We start from the raw sequence: 26,236 nt of genomic DNA, 5'->3' as shown, positions 1-26,236 counted from the left end.
AGGGTGATGAGATGAAAGCAGCAACCCCAACTTTGCTGTACCATCTTCTACTTGATTATTAGGAATCTTTTACGATACTACATTAAGCTTGGCTTCCTACTTGATCTACTAACTGAATACATGTGTTTAACCTTTAATACACGAGGAGAGACTAAAAGGAGAAAAAACACAAACAGGAAGAAATAGTTGGGGGAATGAAGGCTTTATCTCTTCCTGCTTCCTTGTTAGCTCACATCTTAACAGTTATCAAATCTTTAAGAATAACCTTTGAAAAACACTGGGGGGGGGGTGGGTTTGTTCAATTTCTCTTTTACTCTCAGTATTTACTCAAAAATTTCTATTGTGTCTCCTCTTTTCTAAAGCTTCCCTTCCTCCAGCTGTCTTTCCTTTTCCCACGCACACATCAGCTGCACATCACGCCCTTTGCCAAAGCCACAGAAACACAACAAGCAATATACCCTGCTTCTACACCCACTGTTATGTGAACGTCTGCAGGGACCAGCAACACCTCATTCACTGGCAGTGTGCTAACGGCACATCCTTGCTCTTCTTCATAGTACATAGTGCAGTATTTCTCAGACCAAAATAAAACATAGGGAACACTGGGAGAAAGTAAACCTACCTGCCAAGAGAAACAGAAAATCCTGTGTTTTTCTATAAAGACTCTCTATGCTGGTTTGAATTCAACTGCAGTGTATAAGAAAAGAACACAAAGGAAAAAAACAAAACAAAACCAAACCCAAACCACCCAAACACAAATCCCCTTTCCTCTGCCTTGATGAGGTGGCCTTTTACCAAGAGTGTAAACAAAATTCCAACGGGTTAAAAACAAACAAATGAAACCCTCAAAACCCCAAACTTAAAACAGACAAAACTCACAGAAAAATAAAATCCTTGGTCACCAAGTACGATTTAGACAGGTAACAACTGTAAAATTCAGCGACAGCAATAAAAAACAGTAAGTAATTTTCTTATTAAATGACCACTTTTTCCTAATAGTCTGTATGTGCAGACATTAAGAATAAAGCTGATTTGTGAGCAAAAAGTGCCAGATGTCTAGAAACAAGATTTATAGATGTGAAAGTTCTTGCATAAACAGGAGCCAACCCTTTCAATAATTTTCATACAAATGAAACTCTAATGAACTCAGAAGGCAGCTTCTCTGTGCCTGAGAAGGAAAAATTATCCGCCAGCACCCAGCCCTGACCAACTCTATGATCAAGACAGAGAGCTGGGGCTTGGAAAGTTGGGGTTCTGTTCTCAGTTCAGCCAGAGACCACCTGTGCGACCCTGGGCAAGTCTCTTAATCTCTGAGTTTTTGTTCTTTGCTTATTGTCCTCCTGGTCAGACTGTAATGGCTACCGAAAACCTTCAGGTCACATCCGAGTCTATAACCTCACACAGACCCTCTCAGACTACTGCAAAAACTACCCATGCCCCAGACCGCCAGTATTAGAGATTGCCTAAAATTTCATTCCAGGTGTTTATAGTTTTAAGCATGATTGTCCCAGAAAGCCAGTACTATTTACTCACACAGACCACTAAACCATAGCATGGCAAGTTTGGATACACTGACATATCTGCAACTCTCTCATGTCTATGTTTCATGTAATATTTCAACAAGCATTCTTTTACAACTATATTTCTACTATTTTAAGTCCAAATAACTTTTTGCCTGTGATTTATGTTCCAGTCCATGTACATAGAGCTAACACAAAAGGCTATGAAATACCACTGGCATTCAGAAAAGTTATCCAAAAACATAAGTCCTGCAGATAAAAAGTAACTTGATTATTTCTAATAGAAGGATGTATTTACAATTTTGCCCAGACAGAAAGCATATGCAAGCCTTTTATTTCTAGCTAGAGATATCAGAGTACGTATTTTACACAAATATGAAGAAATAACGAGGACCTACAAACACTAGATAGACCTATACGTAGCTTAAAATAGTTCTTCATACTTCTGTTTTGCCTTTTTTTCCTTTTCACTTCAGTTTCCTTACTTAAACATGCCAAACGCTCAGTAACGTGGTTCCTAAGTTTTCCTACGCTGCTTCCAAGTTTTACCAAGTCTGACAAACACTGTGCATCACCGTGCCGCTCCATGCACCCTGCCCGGAGACAGCCAACATCCTCCTGATCTGAAGTTTCCTCCTGAAGACAGAAAAGGGTAAATATCATCCTGATCGGCACCCTCTGCAAAGTCAGATTTACATAACTCTGAGCCCTTGCATCCAGAAAGCCTTGATGTGGCCTGAGAGAACCCCATAAGCCCTAAATCCTTTCCCCTGCCCGCTTAAGCGGGATGTTTTCAGTCTCATTATGCTTCAATGACACTGGGCTTCTTAATTAGAAGGGGGGGGCGGGAAGGATAAACACACTCACAAGGTGGTCAAGGAGTTATTTGATACATCAGGAACACAGATTAACAACATAAGAATAGAAAGAGGAAACTTCTTACGCAGAGCCATGAGGGGCAGGGATCCCCCGAGAGACTCCCCCTCTCGGGGGGTCCCTGCCCCTCATGGCTCCCCGACGGGGTCCCTGCCCCTTACCGCCTCCCTGAGGGGCCTGACCCCAGACAAAGCGCCCCGGATCCCCCGTCTGGGCCTCCTCTCCTCCGTCCCCGTCCCTCGCTTCTCCGCAGGCGACCCCGGGCCGGGACCCCGCCGCCATGAGGCGCCTGAGGGCGGACTCCCGCCGTCCTCGCCCGGCGGCCCCGGGAAGGTGCCTGAGGTGGGGGGACAACAGGTAAACCCGTCCCCGGAGGGAGAGCCTGAGGGGAAGCGGGGGGGTGTCTCCTCTCTCCCTCTCCCTGTTCTCCTCACAGAAGGAAAGCCTGAGGCGGGCGGAGGGAAAGGAAACCCCGCCGGAGCGCAGGGGAAAAGGGTGGTGAGGGGTCCCCCCCCGCCCGGCCGGCAGCTCCCGGCGCCCGCGACCCTCCCGGTCCACTCACACACACAGAGCTCCACCACATAGGCGTAGTAGGACCAGGCCACAACCAGGGCGATGAAGGCCACGGGCACCCAGGCCAACGCCTTCTGGCAACACTTGAGGACGTGGGACGGCGCCATCTTCCCTGCCGGGCCGCCGCAGGAGGCATCGGCGCCGGCGCTACAACGGGCGGCGGCGGCTGCAGCTACGGCCGCCGCTGCGGAGCCGGTCCCGGGCGGGCGGGCGGGCGGGCAGGCCCTGGGCGGGCCGCAGTGGGCGGGAGAGGGGCGGCCCCGGCGTCCGCCACCGCCTCCTTCCCGCGGGCGCCGAAACGCCTCAGCGACCCGCCGCCCTCCACCGACTCCCTTCGCCGGGAGGGAGGCGAGCGGGTCCCGCTCTCGCAGGAGGGGTCGGTCATGGGGGTTTCACCCGGCACCGGTGGGGCCGTTTCTGGGCGGGATCCTCCCCCAGCCATAAAAAATTGTCTTAAAGCTCAGCGTTGCTCTTTTGCGGTCGGTCGGTGCCGGCTATCCTGGGCACAGAGGCGCCGGGACGGGTGCGGGCAGCCATACCCGGGGCCTTGCCGGGCTGTTTACCTCCTCCTGCTCGCCACGTCCGTGCACTTACAGGGCTCAAATAGCTTGTTGGATGCAGCAATGTTTATTTAGAAATAACTGCTGTACTGCTTTCTGAACTTCAGTTAATACCTGACAACAGCGGGCGGCACCGCGACCCTCCGCAAAGGCGTCGCCACGGGCGGTGCTCTGCGGGGCTGGTCCCCTTTCACACGGAGGTTGTGAACGCGGGACGTTTCTGTCCTCGCTGTAACGTTGCTGTCGCCCGGGGTTGGACCGGCCCCGTGGCACGACCCAAATCCCTATTTCTTTCCCAAATCGGAGGGTGCCGGCGCTGTGCGCCCTCCCCTCGGGCGGCGGCGGCGGCTCCCGCGGGGCTGCGGCGCCACCTGGCGGCGGCGGGAGGCGGCGGCGGGGCCGCGGGCTGCGGCGGAGCCGGGGGGCGCTGGAAGGTAAACCCCACAGGGCGAGGGGTAAGGCTTGGACAGCTGTTGTGGTTCGAGGAACCCACAACAGTTTATTGACGTTTAGACAATTATTCTCTCAGCCGATAACCCTTCCCCACCCGAGAAGGTGAACCGGGAAAAAAACAAGGAAACCTGAGGGCTGAAATATAAACAGATTTAGTGGAATAATACTAAATGCTTAACATTAGTAACACTAAAGAACCAATATTGATCCCAATACCAATATAAAATACACGAGGATTATGCTCAGCCCGTTGTATGAGCAGGAAGCTGTGCACTCCCAGCAGGGGACAGCAAACATTGGACACTGCGAGCGCTGCGGCTCCGGGAGGAAGGGAAGGGCTCAGGGCTCCGGCACCAGGGCAAGAAGTTCTCAGGATTGCAGCCATCAAGGAAGAGAGAAAACTCCTCAGCAAACTTTCTAATGTATATTGAATGTGACATTCGTAGTATGAAATAATCCTGCCGGCCAGTTTGGTTCAAGTGCCCAAGTCTCGCTCCTCCTCATCCCCACACCTGGCTAGCTCAAAACACTGAGACTTTGAAACCCACATACCATAGCTGGCTATAAAGTAAATATTTTCACAAATTCAGATGTTAGAGTCTTCTAAAAATGCAGTTTTCCCAAGCATTAGAAGAGACCTTCCTGAAAAGTAAAATTACTGAAAAAGAAATTAATTCTGTGTTGCTCAAACCAGGACAACAGCCCAGAAGTGTGGGACAGGGAGGGGGGTGCCCCAAAAGGAGAAGGCTTGGAAAAAACAGCAAAGGGGGGTGGCTGGTGTGGGTGGGCAGAACCTGGATTTTGGGACCACGTAGTCCTTTCGAGTATGGAGAGGCTGAGTGGGTGGTAACAGCGATAGGATTGCCTTGACAGAAGGCACAGGCAATTATTATGGCCTTGCCTGCTGATGAGATGATGGAAAAAATACTAAGACGAGTGATCAGGAATTCAGAAGACCATGAGCCTGAAACAGCTAACAGCGAGGGGACGCCCTGGGCAAATGCTCAAGCGGCAGCAGCCTGTACGTGTGGGAATGTGCCTGTGTGTGTTCATCCAGGTATTGGAGCAGAGCAAGGAACCAGTGACCTCTGATCTTGACTAGTGCAGAGCAACTGTGAAGTGGGCAAATGTGCCCAGGGACGATAGAAAGATGGAATGGAATGGGATGGAATAGAATAGAATAGAATAGAATAGAATAGTTTTGGTTGGAAGGGACTTAAAATGGCCATCTAGTCCAACTGCCTGACCAATTTAGGGCTGACCAAGTTAAAGCATGTTCTTAAGGGCATTGTCCAAATGCCTCTTAAAGACTGTCAGGCTTGGGGCATCGACCACCTCTCTAGGAAGCCTGTTACAGTGTTTGACCACCCGCTTGGTAAAAAAATCATAGAATCATAGAATCTTTATGGTTGGAAAGGACCTTTGAGATCATCGAGTCCAACCATACACACACACACACACACAAAAACCCAACCAAATAAAAAACCCCAACAACCTACAATCTCTGCCACTAGAGCATGCCCTGAAGTGCCAAATCTAGACATTTCTTAAATACCTCTAGGGATGGTGACTCAACCACCTCCCTGGGCAGGCTGTTCCAGTGCCTGACCACTCTTTCAGTAAAGTAATTCTTCCTAATATCTAACCTAAACCTCCCCTGCTGCAACTTCAGACCATTTCCTCTGGTCCTGTCATTATTCACTTGGGAGAAGAGGCCAACACCCACCTCTCTCCAACCTCCTTTCAGGTAGGTGTAGAGGGCAATGAGGTCTCCCCTCAGCCTCCTCTTCTCCAAGCTAAACATGCCCAGCTCCCTCAGCCTCTCCTCATATGACCTGGTCTCCAGACCCCTCACCAGCCTGGTAGCTCTCCTCTGGACACGCTCCAGCACTTCAGTGTCCCTCTTGTACAGGGGGGCCCAGAACTGGACACAATACTCGAGGTGAGGCCTCACCAGTGCCGAGTACAGAGGCACAATCACTTCCCTGCTGCTGCTGGCCACGCTATTCCTGATACAAGCCAGAATGCTGTTGGCCTTCTTGGCCAACAGCATTCCTAATCTTGGCCAAATGCTTCATAATGTCCAGTCTGAACCTCCCCTGGTGCAGCTTTGAGCCATTCCCATGTGTCCTATCACTGGATACCAGGGAGAAGAGCTCAGCATCTCCCTCTCTGCTTCCCCTTTCAGGAAGCTGTGGAGAGCAAGGAGGTCACCCCTCAGCCATCTTTTGTCCAAACTAGACAAGCCAAAAATTCTCAGCCACTCCTCATAGGACGTGCCTTCCAGCCCTGTCACCAGCTCCGTTGCCCTCTGGACGCATTCAAGGACCTTCTCATCCTTCTTAAATGGTGGGGCCCAGAACTGCACGGTGCTCAAGGTGAGGCCGCACCAATGCTGAGTGCAGCAGAATGATCACCTCTCTTGAGGGGCTGGTCATACTGCGTTTGATGCACCCCAGGATGAGGTTTGCCCTCTTGGCTGCCAGGGCTCACTGCTGGCTCCTGTTGAGCTGCTGCCAACCAGCACCCCCGGACCCCTTTCTGCAGGGCTGTTCTCCAGCCACTCCTCTCCCAATTTATACTTGTGCCCAGTGTTACTCTGTCCCAGGAGCAGAATCCGCCATTTGCTTTTGTTCAGTTTGGGATCAACTCTAGGCATATGGGCATGCTAGAACATGGGAGCACTTACAGGATCAGGGAGTTACAAAACTGTACATAGTAATGCAAAGGCTGTTAAAGAAAGGGATTCAGGAGAGGGAGAGAGCTGATGGGACAGCTTGGGCTGGCCCATTCCTAATGGAAATGGCTGGGGGAGGATAAAGCTGGAAGTCCTGGGAGGACTGACTGGTTACATGGATGGCATCTTAGTTATAGGGACTAGTCACTCGAAGAACTACCAACAAGGACTGAGCAGTTTGGATTTAATGTGAGCTAGGAAAACCTTGGGCTGATGTGCTGGTTAGAACATCAGGGATATTGTTAAAGTATTACAGCTTCTCTAATCTTCATTCTGTTTGATAAAGGTGTAAAAACATGCAATAGCTGCTGGCATGGGCTTTCCGTCAAGATCTCAAGGGAGTTTTAACACAGCCTCAAGACAACGGGAACAGATTTAAATGCTTGGTGTCCTACTGATTAATATTTTTTAATACTTCTCTCAGAAGTAACATATTTTACCTTTGAAGGGGTGTGGAATGAACAAAAAAATAGAACAAATGAATTATTTTTTTGGATGGGAGCACAATGTGGGACAGGTGCAGAAGCTGCATGGAGTCTGCATGGTACCTTTGCAACCAAAGTGATACAGCCTATATATGCTGCAGGTTAGTTTGGGACACTGAGCATATCCAAACAAAATCTGGTATTAATCCTGTAAATTATAGAATGAAATTAGGAAGGGCAGAAATATGGGATAAAATATGGAATGTCAGAAATTAATTATTCTGGACTACGTTCAGAGTGTACCTCTTCCGTACTGCCTGCCTGGCAAAACTTGCCTGGCATACTGGTTGCCTGGCAAACATCATGGAAGCAATACAGAAGGTACGGGCACAGCTGACATTTAACAGCCCTAAATGCATTTGATGTTGATATGCTCACAGTTAAACTCAGGAAGGTGGGGACAGGAGGGAGGCGGCATTTTGAATCCCATACAAACTAATTCAGTAACAAACTTGGGATGGTTCTCTGATGCAGTAACAAACAATAACCACCTGGCATAGCCAAAAGTGGCACATGGCAAAAGGGGACTGCCAATTTAATGGAAAATACCTCCGAGGCATTCAATTGAACAGTATCTCTGGCTATTTATTGTACCAAGCACAACTGCAGGCAACTGAAACTGTGGTTCCAGACATAGAAAAAATGGGGAAAGGTAAGAAAAATGGAGAGCGAACTTCTGACAGTAGGAGTGTGAATGCCTCCACGCTGCAGGGATGCTGAGACCAGGAGACCAGCAGAGCCCCCTTGGCCAGCCCTGCTGGACTCCCCACCAGCTCCCTGCCCAAACGACTTGGTGTGGGAGGATGGAGCGAGGAGGCATGGGCTTCTGCCCTGACACTGAGCAGCGGGGAGGCAAGGGGATTGTAATGCAGTATCACTGGCTGTAATCTGCAAGTTCTAAGAATGGTAATTAGCTTTACAGCTGGGTGTGCTTTTCGTCATTTAATCGCTGTGTTAGTTTCTTAGTAGTGTATTCACAGAATCAGAATCACAGAATGGTCGGGGTTGGAAGGGACCTCTGGAGATCATCTAGTCCAACCCCCCTGCCAGAGCAGGGTCACCCAGAGCAGGCTGCACAGGAACGCGTCCAGGCGGGTTTTGAATATCTCCAGAGACGGAGACTCCACCACCTCTCTGGGCAGCCTGTTCCAGTGCTCTGCCACCCTCAAAGTAAAGAAGTTCCTCCTCATGTTGAGATGGAATTTCCTGTGTGAATTCAGTGAATAAACATTGTACTCTTGCAGTCTAATGGGAAGGGAGCTGGACCTGGGAAGCAAAGCTACAAACAGCTTTTTCCAGGCTTGTGCTGTGTGTGGCTGCTGTTACTGAGCACTGACCCTGCGCAGCCCCCGCTCCCAACAACTTTCCTAACAAAATCCCCTCACCCTTCACAACAGGCACAATTCCTAACATGAAGACTAAGCAGCACAGCTGTGAATACAAATAGGCTTAACTAGCAAACGATTCACCGTGCTAGGGAAGATGTGAGGAGATCCAGCATGACCCTCCCTATCCCACCCTTCCTTGCTGATGCTGACTCTGGCTTCACCCGCCGGGGTATCGTCAGGGCCACGTGTGTGTTGACACGACTGACAGTACTGAGCTGCAGGAACAGCCACCCAGCGTGGTTTGGAAGGAATCAACGCTGGCAAAGCTGGAAGCCGTGACACAGCCAGTATTTCTGTTCTAGGTCAGACAGATGCCTTGGGTGGAACAGAAAGCTGGTGACAGCTGCATAAACCTAGGATGGGATGGATGACTTTTGACCAGCTATTGTCCAGTGACATTTCTGTGTAGCGTTTCCAGACTGGCAGGAATTGAAGTGAAACTGAATTAAACAAGGACAATGTCAAGGTTGTGAGGTGGCAGAGAGAGACTATTCGTCCCAGATAGTCCCCCCCTTACTGCGGAGTTACGCTGCACGGGGAGCCCCACGGCACAGCTGGCAGGAACAAACATCTTCCACTTCTCAAAGCCATCTGGGACATCTCTTCAAGGACTTCTTGAGCAGAAACCAGCTCCTTGACTAGGTGCCAAGCAGGACAGAAGAAAGCTCTGCTAGAAATCACTGAGCACCTGTTTGGCTTCAAACGGCCGTGCTGCAGCTCGTGGGGAGGGACAAGCGATGACACTTGGGAGCAGACACTGGGAAGCCGAACAGCAACTGAGAATGCCGTGTCATGGGAATGGCTGCTCACCTCACTCACATCTGATCCTGAAACTGCCAAATAGCAAAAAAAAACCCCAAAACAAAGTGTCCCCAGTCCATTTTCACATTTCACATCTCCATTTCTGGCTGCTTTAGCCACAGAAAGAACTCCAGAAGTGAAACATTTCCCCCTGCAGCCTCAGCACTGGTTAGGGTCTACTGCACAGTCTTCCAGATGTTTGTTGGTTTATTTGCAATATATAGTTTGTGCAGGTTGGCAGGAACAGGTGGCAAAATTTACTGCATTGTAAATTACTGTATCATCCCTTTCAACTTTTTTTTTTTCATTAAAAATACAGCTGTCAACATCTGTTATGCATTTGGAAAGGCGTCTTAGGGCAAGACAGTGCAAACACTCCAGTTCTTCAGAATTTCTCTCTATACTATTTAGACCTCACAATCTACGATGATTTAATCTCCATTTTGCTTCTGTATTTTTTCCTCTCAGAGTATCTCATCTTAAATTCCAGGAACAATCCATCCCCAGGCAGAAGCATCCCAACAGCCCTTTAAATAGAAACTGATGCAAAATGATAATTTGTCTCATTAGGAATCTCATTTGCTCCTGGTACTATCATCAGACGAATCAGTTTTTTGGAGGCTTCATGTTTCTGATATACACATAAAACCAACTGAGATTGTAGGCACCAACTGTGAGTGATTAGTTGCCCTTGTTTGCATTAGGTCAAGTTTCTAAATTGTGAGGACACTCTTTAGCTCAAACAGCATCTTGAGAAATTTAATTTCAGCCACATTGATTTATTCCTTGCTTTCCTAGTGTCCTTTTGTTCATGTCTCTGAAATTATGATTTCTTCTAATAGCATTTAAAAGAGCTATATTTCTTTTAACTTCAGAACCAGTCATTTAATTAGTCCCCTTTTCTTTTGAAATTTCTAAAGATTAGAGGCAAAGCATCACATTTTGCTATCCTTCCTTTTCAACAGTGAATTTCTTCATCTGTCCTGTGACTCAGCTACAGTTGCTCTAGGAATTACCTTCTGTGCATTATTTAAGAGAGGCACACAACGTTTGTAGTAATGTTCACTCATTCTAATGGTATCAATTTCAAAGTAGGTTAAAGCACAGTAAGATGCCACATAATTAAAAAAAAACAAACACCTTTATCCTGAAAAAAAGAGGAGAATTTTAAACCACTTCATTGACAAGTCTTAAAAATTATGTTTTCTTGGGGGTGATTTAGAGCTACTACTTGATCCATGGAGAAACAGTAAACCTGATAAATTCCCCTAAAGCAGTGGACCTGAGGCAGAGAGCATTGCAGTACAACACCCCTGTAGTACTTCCTCTCCCCAGAAAATTGCTCGTTGGATGGTTCTGATTTCAGAATCTACTTCCTTTAGGTCCAAATTCATAAAAGTTTTAAAACAGCTCCTCTCTAAGCGTTTTCACCCTTCACATAAAATAGCGTATCAATTTAACAAAAAATGTCCAAACGCAAGTACTTGTATTCAGGGGCCATTAAAGGTGATGAAAAAAGCGGGCAGTCACAAAGCACAAGTTTAGTCCAATGAAGCTCATCTTCTGTGCTCCCTTTGCAGTTCATGGAGAAAGGCCAGGTCCTCCAGAGGATGTTTCGGAGCAGCTAGCTGGTCTCTAAAATCACAGGAGAAAAAAACTCCAAATATTTATCTACATTGACTGCAGAATATCCCATCTGCCCAAATTTTCAAATCTGTGTGTCTGAAACGGGGCCGACACAAATCCTGTGTTTTGCAAGGTGCGGCGGCCGTGCTCCCCAAGCCTGTTGCCTTCCATCTTACTTCCACCACCTGGTCAGTGTGGAAGGGGGGCTGAAGAGGAAAGGACAAGCTTCACATTGGGTACGTGGGTGTGGAAAACCACGGCTTTTTGCTTTTCGGGGAATGAGGCGTTCTTTCTGAACCCGCGCAGGTGGGTGCAGTGTTAAGAGCTTCCCTTTTGGGGCCGGTGTGCAGGAGCAGCATCGTGGCTCCCGAGGATGGCCAGCAGAGCTCTGCACTTGGGCACTCCAGTTAATGAACTGAAAACATTATTAACTAAGCCAATACCAGCCTAACGGGAAATCTGTCTCCACATATGTTGCATAATTTTTATATTATTGAACCAACTAGGAATTGTTTAATCAACAAAGCCAGCGGGGAACCTTCAAATAGCAGGAGACTGAAGAAACGTGCACTCGTTTGCCAATTAATTTTGTGAATGCTGAAGCCTCTCCAGTTTCCTGTCCTGAACAAGGCTTTCCACTTTTCCTTGGGTGACATCTTCAGTTTCTCTAGGAGGGATTTCTGTGCTCAGCTGGGGACAACAGGGTGTGTCTACGTCCACCAGTTTCATCTTCATGCTCCCCTCGTCACTGGCTGCATTACAGGAGCTGTTGCTCGTTCAGCTTGGATCTCACTAATAATGACCACAACATCCATTCGACATGTATCTTCTATTCAGGAGGACTAAAGATTTTTTCTGTATTGGAGTGGTTTGCTGACCCAGCTGCGTTTTACAGGACAGACTCAGTCTGAAGGCACAGGACATGCTTGCACTCTCCTACGAGAACTCTTGCATGAGAAGAAAACTGTATTTTTAAATTCTGATGTACATTCATTGATCCACTTCTATGCTTAAGTCAAAGTATGGTCAATATGCCTGAATTTTAAAATACTTCCTCTAAATACCTGGGTTTGTTCCTATTCTAGCCCTTTCTTGGGCAGTGATCTTTTTTGTTATACACACTGGACATGTGAAGTGCCATGAAACCATAATCCATGGCCTGACTTGTTCTTTGTATTATCTCATCTCTTCTTTCTAGATAACTCAAGTGTAATCTGTAAACTCGTCAGAGCCGAGACACGGTCTGATTTCTCCACCCAAAATTCCACCAGCTCTGAGACACCTTGGAGTCCAGAGACAAAACATTTCTAATTCCTAAAATTATAAAAAAACTTTATGTATTCTCCACCGACAGCTTGAAATTAGGAAGGACCATACTGTTCACCCTTTTAATAACACCTGGCTCAACAGACAAGCCAACACACCCTGACGACACCCAAGTTCAGATCAGGCACTGGCATGTTTGCAGGCACGATGGGTGGCAACCTGTCTGAACCCTGAAAGCAGACAATGAACTGGAGGATAGTCATGTAATATCACGATAAAACTTTTCTTTTTCAGTTCTTATATGCAGAATATGTACTCCTCATTGTTGCGTATTTTTTTAAAACATACCAACTTAGTTTGACTCCAGAGGGAGTTTTGCTTTTAGAAGGAGGCTTGCATACATTGAGACACCAACATTAATTTCTAAAAAATACCAATGAGTTTCTCTTAGTTATAGTATACCACACTGCATTTTTGCCTTTGCTTCTTTTAGAAATGAAGAATAAACGTTCTGAAACAATTATCTTAAACTAAACAAACTGAAAGAACTTCTACATTGCAAAAATTTTACATTTTACTTTTTACAAGTGTTGTTATGGGGATACAACTACAAATCTGTAAATGAGTTTTATGTTATAAATGACTTGTACTCGCTCTTATGTATCCCTTTGAAATATGTTAAATCAATTTTTGAGACTTCTACAATGTGCAACATATTCATCTTTATTCCACATAACATTCAGACGCAATGTTGGAAATTTTTTAAAAATTCAATTTTATTTAGTTTTTATATATATTTCTGTTTAGGAAGATTTGGGAACCCTTTAGGAAGGGTTCCTAACATTATAAAAGTCGTAATTAATAAGTTTAACTGATAGATTGGCAGTTGGCATAAACTTTTAACTAAATTGTGATGAGTAATGCTGACAGACAGATTGCAAATACCATAAAGTTACCAAAAAGAAATACAACATGTAATGCTAAAGCTACTATGTATTCCTTAAAAGACAAGGTCAATCTAAACACTTACGTAAACAGCTCTTTCAATCTAAGATATCTGATATGAGAAATTATTTTAAGACTGTTTCGTAAAGCCTTTAAGTTAAGACAAAAATAGGCTACAGATTAAACGCAGAGTCTGATTCTTCAAGCCTGATGGACAAGTCTTCCCTGGCCTTCAAAGGAGCTCCCTCCTGGCTGTACTTTCAGGATAACTTCTTCTGAAAATGTTTTGCAGCTGTATTTTAATTCCTAATCAATCATTTAATTTTTTTTTAACATATAGACACAAAGTTCATCTAAAATTAAGCATATCTGTTTTCTTTTTCCTCTGAACTTGACACCAAAGCTTTTGTTAAAAAAAAAAAACAACTTGAAATCCCATTTTTAGTAATTTGCTGCCGAAAGCAGATACTGCCAATTGCATGAACCCAGATACAAATGAGCAATGAGGAATTGCTTGTAACTTCTAGATACACTAAAGCTAAGTGAATTGATTTTTCCAAAAGAAAACCAAACAGCTTGTAAGAAGCAAGTCATTCGTAAACAAAAGAAACGACAAAAGCAATAAAGAACATTATAAACCTATTAACATCACACAGCGTAAAATGTTAAAGAATAATCTCCATTCCAAAGTAAAAACAATTTGCCAAAATTTTAACAGCAACAAGTAAGAGGCAGCCTTGCATTTAAAGCCAGAGCTCGAACAAAGCACACTTTGGGTGAACACAGATGTGCCTTGCGCGATTGAGTCCTTCGCTATTTGGTGACGCGAAGCTGGCTGCGGTACTTTGATGCCAGTCCCACCGCCCCACGTTTGCTCCCGTTAGCTATCTCTTGCTCGTAGCTCTCGTCACTAGAAGACGCAAGCGACTTCCAAACGCACAAAGCAAACCAGCTATCCAATTGCCAGCTGCTCAAACTGTGAGTTCAGTTTGAGGGGGGGAGGCTGAGGCGTTTACTACATTTTATTTCATTCTGATAGTTTCCTGGGGAAGTCAGCACTGGCCAGGCACTGGAACAGCCTGCCCAGGGAGGTGATTGAGTCACCATCCCTAGACGTGTTTAAGAAACGTCTAGATTTGGCGGTTCAGGGCATGCTCTAGTGGCATGTAGGTTGTTTGGTTGGACTCGATGATCTCAAAGGTCCTTTCCAGCCATGAAGATTCTGTGATTCTATGATTCTAAGTAAAGGGACCCTTGGTGGTCACCAGTGCCTGATTTTCTAGACAGTCTCAGGACGCCCACATGCTCTTGTTCTGCTGGGCGACTCTGGGTGCATGTCCACAGATGACAACAATACAAACATTTTCTCTTTAACACAATTTAAATTAAAGCTCCCAGTGAAGACCGCGGAGGGAAGAGCAGCAGGCAGGCACACGCTGCTGCTTTGCTAGCTTCTCACTCTACTTCTCTACAAGACCACCCTGCCAAGGCTCGGGTGGGAGGACTCCTCATCAGCACAAGCCCGCTTGATGGCTCCTGACATACCAAACAGATTCTCTGTAATCTCAGTACTGCTTAGGTGGTACCGTCTTTATGGTTTCCTAACGCAGTCTCTCCTGTTCCTCATATGAGTGTTATCCACTATCATGGAAGTTTCCTTCTTCTCAAGGCTCCCCGCACTAAACCCCGAAGAAATTACAACAAAACACCACCTGTTGAGCTTATATCCAACTTTGAGAATAACACAGCTAGTGTCATGCTTAAAAGGGACGGATACTTCCTCACAGAGCAGTGAGATTTCTTGTTTGTTTTTCTTGAGAATTTCCCCAGTCCACCTTTTGAGTCTGTTATCATGAACCTGTCTTGAAAAGTTAAGCTTTCACCCCAGCCAAGTCAAGTCAGACGACTGGGAGAGGAAAAGAGGAAGAACCTTGAGAGCTTTACAGATAAGTCTATTGCCTATTTATAGTGGGCAACCAGGAAGACTGATGTGGACCTGGGACTATTGACTCCTAAGGTTGTAAGAAAGAAAAAACACGTAACATGCATACCTGTGCATACACACATGCACACTATGGTGCAGTTAAAAAATGTTCATCTATAATTGCTAAATATTAATTTTGATCTGTTTCTTGGTTTACTGTTTCAGATCTTACACCTAACTTCGCATTTTGGAGTAACAAACATTTTTATTTACCTTTTCCTTGGACTTCTTATACCCCCAACACTTACTATAACCTTAAGTTCCTGAGATACTGCAGCATTCCCTGTCACAACTCACAACCTTTAGCAAGATAAAGCAACTATTTGTTACACATTCACCTTCTGCAATACAATTAAAGCAAAATAGTTATGACCCAAATTGTAGCTACTGCCGTTTATGATAAAATGAAGGTTTTTGCTTCTCATTTATACTATTTTTCGAAGAGGTCTAAGAGACTCAATGCACAATCAACAAATCAATGTACAACTTTTAAAGCCTGTATCAAGAGTCTTGTATTTCCAGTTTAATATTATCATGGTGAAGGTAGACAAACCAGGCATCCATACAGGATCTCGTGGAATCATCCACCAGGAACTCGCACACGAGCAGTTCACAGAAATGAGGTCACGAACCATGTGAATTTTCCTTTTTGATCTAGGACAACTTGATTTGCATGGATTGTGCAAGTGGTTTCGCCTTTTGGACCTCTACCCTTGTCAGGGAAAGAGAACTGCTGTGTTAGTGGCTGAGTGAGATGATGTCCACTCTTCCAACAGGAGATGATATTGCTGTGACGTTCCTGCCAGTGGCCACTATTAAATCCCACGTACTGCGTATGCTGCGGCGCAGGGTCAGACTCCACAGAGGAGTAAACAACACTGTTCCCTAGAACAAGAGTACTTCCGTATGGAGGTCAAAAGTGATAACAGTTCTGTAAACAAAACTGATTGCACTAGAACGATACAAAATTATTGCATTACAATCTGGGTTAACTAAAGTTTAACTATAGTGAAAAAAAACAAGAGTATTTTTGATTCAGCTATTATGTAAACAGGACAGACAAACCCTACTAAATAACATTTATAGCAAAAGAACAACGAACTGCTTTAAAAAGGACTTTTCCCAGTTTGCTTCCATACTTCTTTGGCTCCTTTAATGCTTTCTCTTTTCACACACTTCCAGTAACCTTGAATGCCTTGCTGTTGCGGTACCTGTTAATAAAGTACAAGTACATTTAGCACCTACACAAAAAAGACTCTTATTCCCAGACTGTGTAAATATAATATGTAATGCAATGCTGCTGCTCCCATAGTTCATATGTATAATAACAAGTTTTTGGTGGCTGCACTCCTCCCCAGATTCCTAAGCAGTATGGAATCTTCAGTTTAAAATATAACTTCTCTCTATTCACTATCTCTACTTCTGTTTCTACAGGTGTTAACAAGATAGCTGTACCAATCACGTGTGGTATTTTAAAAAAATAATGTTAGCTTGTTACCCTCAAACCTCGATGAATTCGGTTCCTCACGACTCCAAGAAACTCGCTGTGGCTGAGGCAGTCATCTCCGTCTAGATCGAAAATCTTGAAGATGGTATCCAAAACATTATCTGAGAGCTCCTGTCCTGTTGCCACCTTCACTGCTCTCTTGAACTCAGCTAGGAAAGACATAATATTACACCACAGGTGACGTGAACTTGTAAAGAAATCAGAAAGCACATAAATAGCAGGATTTTGTACAATTTACGATGTCTCATGGGTATCCTAACTGGAGGATTTGGGATGTGTGAACTAGTAAACTATTAGGAGGCTCAGTTCATGTGTTGTTGAGCTTGCTTTATCTTTCACAACACTATTAATTGTATGATAAACTTTTGAAATGCACTACTTCTCAAGCAACAGTAAGGGTGGTAATTTTTGCTAGAAATAGCTGCATGCTGAAAACTTACATACTTTTGGCTGATACCTGTCCAGATGGATGGTAAGTACCTCACTACAGTCTCATAAAAATACTACCGTTTTATCTTGAACCAGTCTCATGCCAATTCATTCTGCAAGAAAAGTCTTCTCCTCAGAGAACAGTATTTTACGACTGACTCCACCTCAACCAACAATGCCCTCAGCACCTCTGTACGCAGACCATCAATGCTCAATGCACTCTTGACAGCATGTGGCTTTATATGCCTGTAGTTCTGCTTTTTAAAGAAGTAGCGTACCTTCTCTTAAATTATGATGGAAGAGTTTATGAGGATTTCTGGCAGATAAAGCTGTCATACCTCTCTGGAGATGTATTTTTCTCTTCAGTTTTTTGGCCTTCTCTCTTTACATTACCGCGCGCATTACAGTAATACCTACTACCCCCGCTTCTGGTCTTGTGATGTAAAGAATGAGAAGTTCTGACTCAAGGAAGATGAGGAAAGGTGTGGGGTTGCTGTAAAACAGCAGATAGTGAGTGAAATTATTATTGTTTATTATAGCAAGCACAATCACAACACATGATTTGGATGGATTTTTGCAGGCATCACGGAAGTGTGTATTTCAAGGAGGGACTGGGGGTTATTAACGTGTAGCAGTGTTGTAGATTATTATAGCAAGTTGTCCAACTAAGTCATAAATAACAGTAATGATGTGGTTCTGTTTTGATAAATCAGTGCTGTTTATAAATCATGTTATAATTATGATTAGTTTTGAAGCTTACTAGAGGAAAGTGCACTCCTGACTTAGCCCTCATCTTTGCCTCTTTGAACAATTCCTGTATAAATGCAGTTGAAAAATTTACAGTTCGTTTAAATATAATTAAGTTGAAAATACTTCCATAAAAGGATATACCGTGATTTGAAAAGGACACAAAATTGGGATGCCTATAGTAGAGTCTTCATTTGTCATTAAAAAGATGTTAACTATTTCAGCTCTTAAAGCTAAATAAAAGTCCAGAGATGGTACTGCACTTTTTGGAACAGAACATGAAGGAGAAAAATCTTCTAAAATGGTGGAGCATAATAATCTTCAAACCAACAACAGCCACCTTATCGGAAAGAAAAGATGAGCTGCTAACTTAGAAGGAAAAAACATCTAGAATAAAAGGAAGGACTAAAGGACTCTCTGATTTTTAGATGAATATTCATATGTGTGTGAATACACACATGCGCACACATGCAAACAGCAGGACAAAGAACTGAGTGAGATTCAGGAAAGGATTAGACACATATACATGTAATATCCGTGAGTTACCTCAGAGGCTGACTGTTTTCGATCACAGTATGGTTCCGTGCATAAACAGTCACAACTGCCTGTTGGTTTGGAACGAGTTTTTACAAGGAAACATTACCAGAGTCAACACCAACTGTTGGCCTCATCATCCTTTGGCTCTTAAAAATGTGATACTTAATAGAGAAGCGAGCTAAGCTCTCATATATCACTTATATTATTTCACCGTTAATTCGTCCTCTTTCCTTCTGCTCTTTCTATACCTTGTGCAAATAAAATCTGTCTCCCCATAAAGAAAGATACTGTCAAAGCAGACAGAGGAGGGCCACGAACCCAGCTGGGAACTGGAGCATATGGAAGAAAAGAAGGGGAGGGAGGGAGGGAAAACAGAAGTGTAAGGGGGCATCTCGCTGCAGCCTTCAACCACCTGAAAGGGGTTATACAGAAGAGAGACACGTTTTTCTCAAAGGTGCACGGAGGTAAGATACAATCATCGTAAGTTGCAGCAAGGGTTTGACACAGAAAAGATGGATGAGAGTGGTGAAGCACTAGAACAGCCATCCAGAGAGGCTGTGGAAATGAAACTCCTCCTGAAGGCTGGACTAGCTAGTGATGAAAGTCCCAAGTTGTAACCTCCCCCACACTTTTGTCCTTCTTTGGTTCAAACCCCATCCAAACGTTTCTCTCTCAGGAACAGTGAATTCTCTTCCTGTCTTCTCACATCTCTCTCACCTTTTCCCCATGAGCCCATCAAATATTTATTTCCATGAATGTCAGTGTCTCATCAAATTTCCTTAGGAACTTTTTACATTACTATTTTCAAATAACTTATGAGAGCTACCTTTCAAGTATAATAAGTAAGTAACAACATCAGGATTATAACAAACAGCATTTGCATGTCCATGAAACTTTTGTTGCATTGCTCCTATTTCTACTATATGGGAAAGAAGCAACTTCCCTCCTCCGAGTCTTTATTTTAAAAACCACTTTATTACATCGTTTGTTTTTCTTAGCCATGATTGCGTAATGCTACATGAGTACATGGAGAATGTGTTTTGGAGGCATAAGTAAAACACAGCAAGTCGCTAAAGACCCTGCAAAAGAAGAAATTTCTATTGTTTAGTTTCCTCAGAAAACTAGTTTTATTATGAGGAAAAAGCTTTGTTACCATGAACTGCTACTAAAGCCTGTATCGTTTCAATAAATCCTTCCTAATCTAGAATTTAGATTGGACTGAGAGCAGCCCTATGGAGAATGACTTGGGGATACTGGTGGATGAAACACTGGGCATGTGCCGGCAATGTGTGCTTGCAGACCAAAAAGCCAGTGGTATCCTGAGCTGTATCAAAAGCAGTGTGGCCAGCAGGTTGAGGAAGGTGATTCTGCCCCTCTACTCTGCTCTGGTGAGACCCCACCTGGAGTACTGCGTCCAGCTCTGAGTCCTCAACACAGGAAGGACAGGAAAGACTGTTGGAGGGGGTCCAGAGGAGGGTCACAAAAATGATCAGAGGGCTGGAGCACCTCTCCTATGAGGACAGGCTGAGAGAGCTGGGGTTGTTCAGCCTGGAGAAGGCTCCAGGGAGACCTTATTGTGGCTTTTCAATATATAAAGCGGGCTAATAAGAAAGATGGGGAGACTTTTTACCAAGGCCTGTAGTGACAGGATGTGGCCCGTGACACAGGACAAGGCAAAACGGTTTCAAACTGAAAGAGAATAGATTTAGACTGGACATAAGGAAGAAACTTTTTACAATGAGGATGGTGAGACACTGGAACAGATTGCCCAGAGAAGTTGTCGATGCCCCATCCCTGGAAGTGTTCAAGGTCAGGTTGGATGGGGCTTTGAGCAACTACTGGAAGATGTCCCTGCCCATGGCAGCAGGGGGTTGGACTAGATGATCTTTAGAGGCCCCTTCTAACCCAAACTACTCTATGATTCTACGGTTTAGTCTGCTGTGAGCGGTTCAGCATATGATAGCACATCAGACCTTACAAATCAAAACATTTTGGGAACTTTATACTATTATTTCTTCAAGAAATAGAATTAATTCAGAATAAAGAGCAGTATTCTATTTTTGGACTTCATAGTGCTATCCCATAGTGCTACTTTGCGATAACTTATTTACAGTAATTCTGTAAAAAAATGCATTTTTTCTTGTTTAAAAAAATACATACGAAAGGTGTGCATCACTTACCCCGTTTAACAGGACGATTGGCTACAGTAAACATCTGCATGGCAATAGAAAAGTCTTCCAGGTTGTTTGTAAACTTGCAAAAAGTCTTGAATTCTTCCAAACTGATATTCTAGAGTATCACAGAATTCAGATGATACATAATGAGTGATACATTCAAACACCAGTAGATCTATTTCATTAAATGTAGCGGGACCTAGTGCTTAGGTATGATTGCCTATTCATCATCAGTATTTGTAGTTCTCAGTTGGCACATTAATGTTGTTCTTATTTGCAAAAAATTCAAAAGCTGCAATAATTCACTTGGAAACTAGTTATATCATTAGATACTTATATTCAAATGAAAACCCGCACATACAAACGAGAAAGCAAAACAAAGCGCGCTTTATGTACCAACCTCTCCTGCCTCAATTCTGTCTTTCACATTCTGCCAATAAATCTCATTGTTTTCCTCATCGGTGAAGTACAGTAACCATTCTGCAAAGTCTTCTTTTCTCATGACACTCAAACCTTTTGAAAACTTTACGAATTCCATTTCTTGGACTTCTGTTTGCAGATTTTCCATGAATCTGTAAGCGTAAACAGATTTATCCAACAGCCAATACTTGTATCACTCTATCACTACCACTACGTTAGCTACTAAATGTGGTAGACAATAACTCTTAATCACAGATACTATCAACATAATTGTTTAAAATTTTTTTAAAATCAAAATGGTTTGATTTTACCTGTGCGAGCAATTTGTTTCCAAGATTGCATTTCAACAAGGACACCAGTAGGGTGCTCTCTAAGTCTGCATTCATAGATTGCTGCTGCTAAGATAATTTACACACCTACCTGGCATATAGCTTTTACAAATGTTCAAAAATGTGCAGATAATGAGATAAAATGATTGGTAAGTCAGTATTATAATGAATGAATGAATGAAAAAGGACATAGTAACTAAAGGCCTGACACATGATTTATGAAATTTCATATTAATAAAGAGAGGAATGACAAGGTTGGAAAGTGCCCAGAAAGATGAGACCCTAATAATCACGAAGGTGAAAGAAAAGAGGAAACTTGAAATCATTGCTGCAGGAAAAGATGACTAAAAGTGTAAAAGATTGTAACTGCGAAGAGGGGTTTGGCAAATCAGTTCTGCACTCACTACAGGATGGATTAGAGAGGATTACAACTGACACGTACAGAGTTCGGAAGAACACAGAAAACGATGTTGCAGGTGTTTGGGAAGGTAAGAAGCGAGCTGTCTGAAAAAGGAAGGGGTGAACGTCAAGGTTTTTAGGAGACGCCCATTCTTTTAGGAAGAAAAATAAAGTAGCAGGAGAAGCAAGTAACAACTAGTAGAGAGATAAAACTGTAAGCAGATTTGTAGCTTTGAGTTTCCCCAATTAGGTCTACATGGCCATTATAATTTCTTCTGGCCTGATAGGAATTTTGAGAAAGTAAGAGACAATACTGTGCAATCCATTTGGTAATTTCCACTTCAGAAATGGGGCAATCCAAAAACAAGTGATAATTTTAAAATGTAAATAAAGGCCAAAAACACAGTGATGCCTGCCAGAATCCCCTTAGTACTCTGAAAGAACCCGGCTTTATTGAGTTGCAAAATTATTGACAGGAGAGAATGAAATACTCCTACACTGGGACAAAGCAATTAGTTGGAGAAGAGGACAGCTAAGGGTCTATGTAGCAAATATCAGTAGAGGCTCATTTGCTCATCAGTGTTTGCACGGCCTCACTGGGTTTGAGTGCTTTCCCCTGAAATTACAGCGTTTTAGTCCGCACAGCTATCTTTAGTTCTTTAATGAGATCACTTGGACAATTAGTAGCTTGAAGCTCTGTGAAGTCTATAAGGGCGTAGCTGAAGACTGCTGTTGCAGCATAAGCTCGCTCTTGTATTTCTTCCTCTAATAATTAGAGCTGCACATGCAAATGAGGGGCCAACAAATTCTTCATGGCTCAGGACATGCAGGTAAATGAAAGCCTGGCAGTGGAAGTGATTTTAAGTTTCAGGCTAGAGTTTTATTAGGGTAATACTGAGGAGGGGTATGATATGCTCTCACATTTTATGTGGGCGTTTTTCTGGTCCAGTAAAGGGTGTTACAAGGCTTCCACAACATAGTCAAACACTGAGGTATATTCCTCCACAGTCCACCTTAAGACCTGTCTCACTTTGAAGTTCCCCGACTCTCCCTCTCACAAGGGAATGAAATACCAAAGGACCTGTTTGTGCCACCAGCGTGAAGGGGAGGCCCCTTGTCTTACAGACCAGCGAGAGTCAGTACTTGCACACCTTGCAAACCACTCTGCATTTTTCAGATGTCCTTGTAACCCGTGAGGTGGCTGCTGCCTCTGGCCAGCCCAGCAGTCAGCATGTGCCAGGGAAAGTGGCCAGTGTGGGCTAGCAGAAGCAGTCCTGCTCCACCACTTACAAAAGCCTCCCCAGATCCTGGCATAGGAGAGAGAGACCATCATGGACAAGGCATGTAGACCAGGCATGGAGTCAGTCCAGCAGAGACCGACTAGGGCCACTTGGCTGCATTTTGGGAGTAGCCATCAGTGGCAAGGAGTAGATGGTATCTGGGGTGTGTGGTTTGTGCTTGGATGGAAGTCACAGCAGAGCCCATGCAGAACAGCAACTGCATCTTCCGCTGTCCTTTCTAACCCACGTAACGTCTGGTCTGGGGGAGGAGAAGCTGCTGAAAATGAGGTCACTTTCAGAAATATGCCTGGAATGTGGATGTAGGGAAATGAGATACCATGTATTTTATTTTCTTGGCTTTTAACCTATGAAAGGTGGACACGTTTTGCAACAGACTTAAGGCCTGTTACTGAAAGTTTGAGTTATTTGTCTTGGGGAGCTAACTCTCAGTCATTTTCTGTACTGGTCAGTAGCCACAGGTGATTACAAACTACATATTCTTCCATCTTTTCTAAACACTGCATGTCCTTGAGCAGAAAACCCTCAGTGACCTGCCCTCTAGCCATACCCAGTAAAGGCAGGACAGCTGAAAGACAAAGTGTTTCTACGTGCTGAGGAAAGAATGGGTGGCCCACCTCACCCGCCACACACACCAGCCAGCTGAAAGGTGCAGCAAAGCCAAAGAGGAAAGTGAAGGGTTTGGTGGTGGCATTTTTGACATGCTGCTTCTGCACCCTCTTCAAGTTGGGCAGAGAATGAAGCTTTTTATTTCCCCAGCCCCGCTGTGTGTTTTCCACTGCCTTTTCTCAGGCCTGGGTTCTTGCCCTCTCCAGTTGCTCTGGGGCAACGACACTGCACCCTTCCCATGGCACAAGAGCCGTGCATCTTGCTGCACTACGCAGATTAGGGAGGGGAGCGGGAATTACTTATTCAGGTACAAAAAAATTAACGGATATTTCATTTCAACTTGTAGGCTTGCTCCTGGCAAGCCGGAGTGGGAAGATTTCCTGCCATACCAAATGCTACTGAGAGGAGCAGCTGAAATGTGTAATTTAAAATTTATATGTGATAGCCTCACATATTACAAAAATTAAAATACTATGAATCATCGCATCAGCATTCTAGGTCACTCTTATTCCCAGATGTGAGAGTTAAAAATCCTAATGAGGTTTTTTTTTTAAGTGAAGTTATTAAAAGTTATTAAAAATAACTTTCTAGTTAGAAGTAAGACTTGATACTTAAATGCCAAGACACCACTAGGGATACTTGCTTTTGTATCTTCTGGATCACAGTGCGATGAGTTTCAGCTGGAAATTCCTTAACAATTTCTCAAATATTAGGAAAAACAAGCCCAGGAATGAAACTCCTCCTCTCCCAAAGTCAGGGGGAGCTTGGCTGGGGACTTTGAAGGGAGCCAGAATTCAACTATGGGAACTGGATTCTGATTGTAGATGTGCTCTAGAATTCAAAAATAATTACACTGGGAATACTCTTATGCTATAGTAGCTTGAAAATAAAAGCAAATGCTAAGTTTCCAAATAACAAAAAGAAAAGGTAAATCATAAATTTATAAGATGAGGGAAAGGCTAGGAACAGACAGCACTTTCTTTAAAATAGCCTGTTTTATCCACGCTCTATAAAACACCCACGTTGAAGGCCAATGGCCAAATTTGTTATCGTGTTACAACGGTACCCAGAAACCTTATCAGGATTTATCCCTCATTTTGTAATGTGTTCTACTATAGAAGGAGGGAGTCTCTCAAGACTTTTTGGCAACTCAGCTATAATAGAAGTGAAAATGTAATAAAAGTGGGGAGACCTCAGGAATGCAGCCATTCCCCCTCCAACCTGAGATGTTGCAATAAAGTGCTAGCGTTGTACTCCTTATGCCACACAAAGCCGTAGAATGAAACACAAAAGGAAAAGTTAGGGAAAGTTTTCCTTCCTGTACCTCTTGACCTGAACTGAAAGTCTGTTCAGAGCTTTAACACTCTAATACAGAACTGACCAGTTCTTGTCGCACTGATTTATAGGAAGGAATCTTAACAACAAAGATAGTGGTGGATATACCACCCTGGCATTTGTACTCTGCTTCGGCTCTTTGGACACGGAAGTCCTTTTGAAGACTTGACAACCCTCTCTGCACCAAAAGACTGTTGCAAACAAGCTGCAAGGTTGCCTTTTGCAATCTGACTTTCGAAACAGAATACAGAACATCTAATAAGGGCTTGACCATTAACGTTTAGAGAACATTTAGATTTGCACTTGTAAATTCAGTTTTGCAAGCTGCAAGACTTCTCATCTTTTCTAAATCCATCAATCTCATGATTTTCAGAATTACAAGCAAAACCCTCTTTGATTTATGGTCCTCAATGTTTCCAAACCAAACAAAACGAATCACTTTCATTTATAAGCATTCTGTAGAAACTAATCACGCTATTCCTTTGCTAAGTAGACAGGAAAGGAAGAAACAGAGGTTCTTCTCAACACCTTTAGTAAATATTTGGGAAATATTCTGATTCCCCTACAATAGGAATATACAATCATGAAGCCAGATTTTGTTCCCATCTCCACTTCCTCACTCTCTGATCCTGGTGCATGCGATGTAAGGTCTATGTGTATTAGGGCTCTATATTCATGTACACACATAGATAGATACAAGCGTAGGGATAGACACAAATAAAGAGGCAACCATGCTCTACTTCTGCAAAGCACTTCCAAATCCCTAGATGAAAATCACTGAAAACGTACGAGCTACCATCACAGCACAAGCGCTGCTGGCTGACGATGCTACCCGAAAGAGATTCTGCATCCACACGCTGGCACAAAAACAGAACGGCACCAGACAAACGTCAACACTGGCAGCGTGGTTCAGCCTGCATCATTCTGGCTTCTTAAATGAAAGGTTTCAAATGAAACGTACCAAGGAATTCGAAATACTGAAGTAAAGAAACAGGACAGGTAGGGAAAAGGCATGTTTTGTGTATGGTTATGCACTTTATGACCTTCAAGCTAAAGCAGAAAATAAAAAAGAAACCATGATTAAAGAATATTTCTGGTGCAAAATTCTGGTGCAAAAAAATGATGAGAAGTTTGGAAACAACAAATGAGGTAAGAAAATGCCATAAACTGGATTTGAAATGTTAATATTCCTTATATTATTAAAAGATGCCCATTGTTTAACCATACCAGAAAGTATT

The 26,236-nt window shown here is 43.7% G+C and overlaps 2 protein-coding genes across 4 annotated transcripts in view; both read right to left on the bottom strand.

Moving 5' to 3' along the window:
* The window catches only part of ZDHHC20 (zDHHC palmitoyltransferase 20), a 48,810-nt gene extending 45,616 nt beyond the window's left edge, over window positions 1-3,194 (bottom strand). For all 3 annotated transcript variants that reach the window (XM_074569402.1, XM_074569396.1, XM_074569386.1), the window contains exon 1: window positions 2,959-3,194. In XM_074569402.1, coding sequence (XP_074425503.1) covers window positions 2,959-3,076 — 118 coding nt within the window. In that variant the 5' untranslated portion in view covers window positions 3,077-3,194. The remainder of the gene's footprint in view (window positions 1-2,958) is intronic.
* A 9,798-nt stretch (window positions 3,195-12,992) lies between these two features.
* Window positions 12,993-26,236, bottom strand: part of MICU2 (mitochondrial calcium uptake 2) — a 153,304-nt gene continuing 140,060 nt past the window's right edge. The window contains exons 9-12 of the mRNA XM_074569344.1: window positions 21,009-21,180; window positions 20,615-20,723; window positions 16,713-16,870; window positions 12,993-16,425 (exon numbers count right to left, since the gene is read on the bottom strand). Of these exons, the coding sequence (XP_074425445.1) occupies window positions 16,321-16,425; window positions 16,713-16,870; window positions 20,615-20,723; window positions 21,009-21,180 (544 nt within the window). The 3' untranslated portion in view covers window positions 12,993-16,320. The remainder of the gene's footprint in view (window positions 16,426-16,712; window positions 16,871-20,614; window positions 20,724-21,008; window positions 21,181-26,236) is intronic.

The sequence above is a fragment of the Larus michahellis genome, chromosome 1 (assembly GCF_964199755.1).
Source record: "Larus michahellis chromosome 1, bLarMic1.1, whole genome shotgun sequence".
Classification (NCBI taxonomy): domain Eukaryota; kingdom Metazoa; phylum Chordata; class Aves; order Charadriiformes; family Laridae; genus Larus; species Larus michahellis.
The sequence above is the reverse complement of the archived record's forward strand: the minus strand, read 5'-3'. Positions and strand labels throughout refer to the sequence as shown.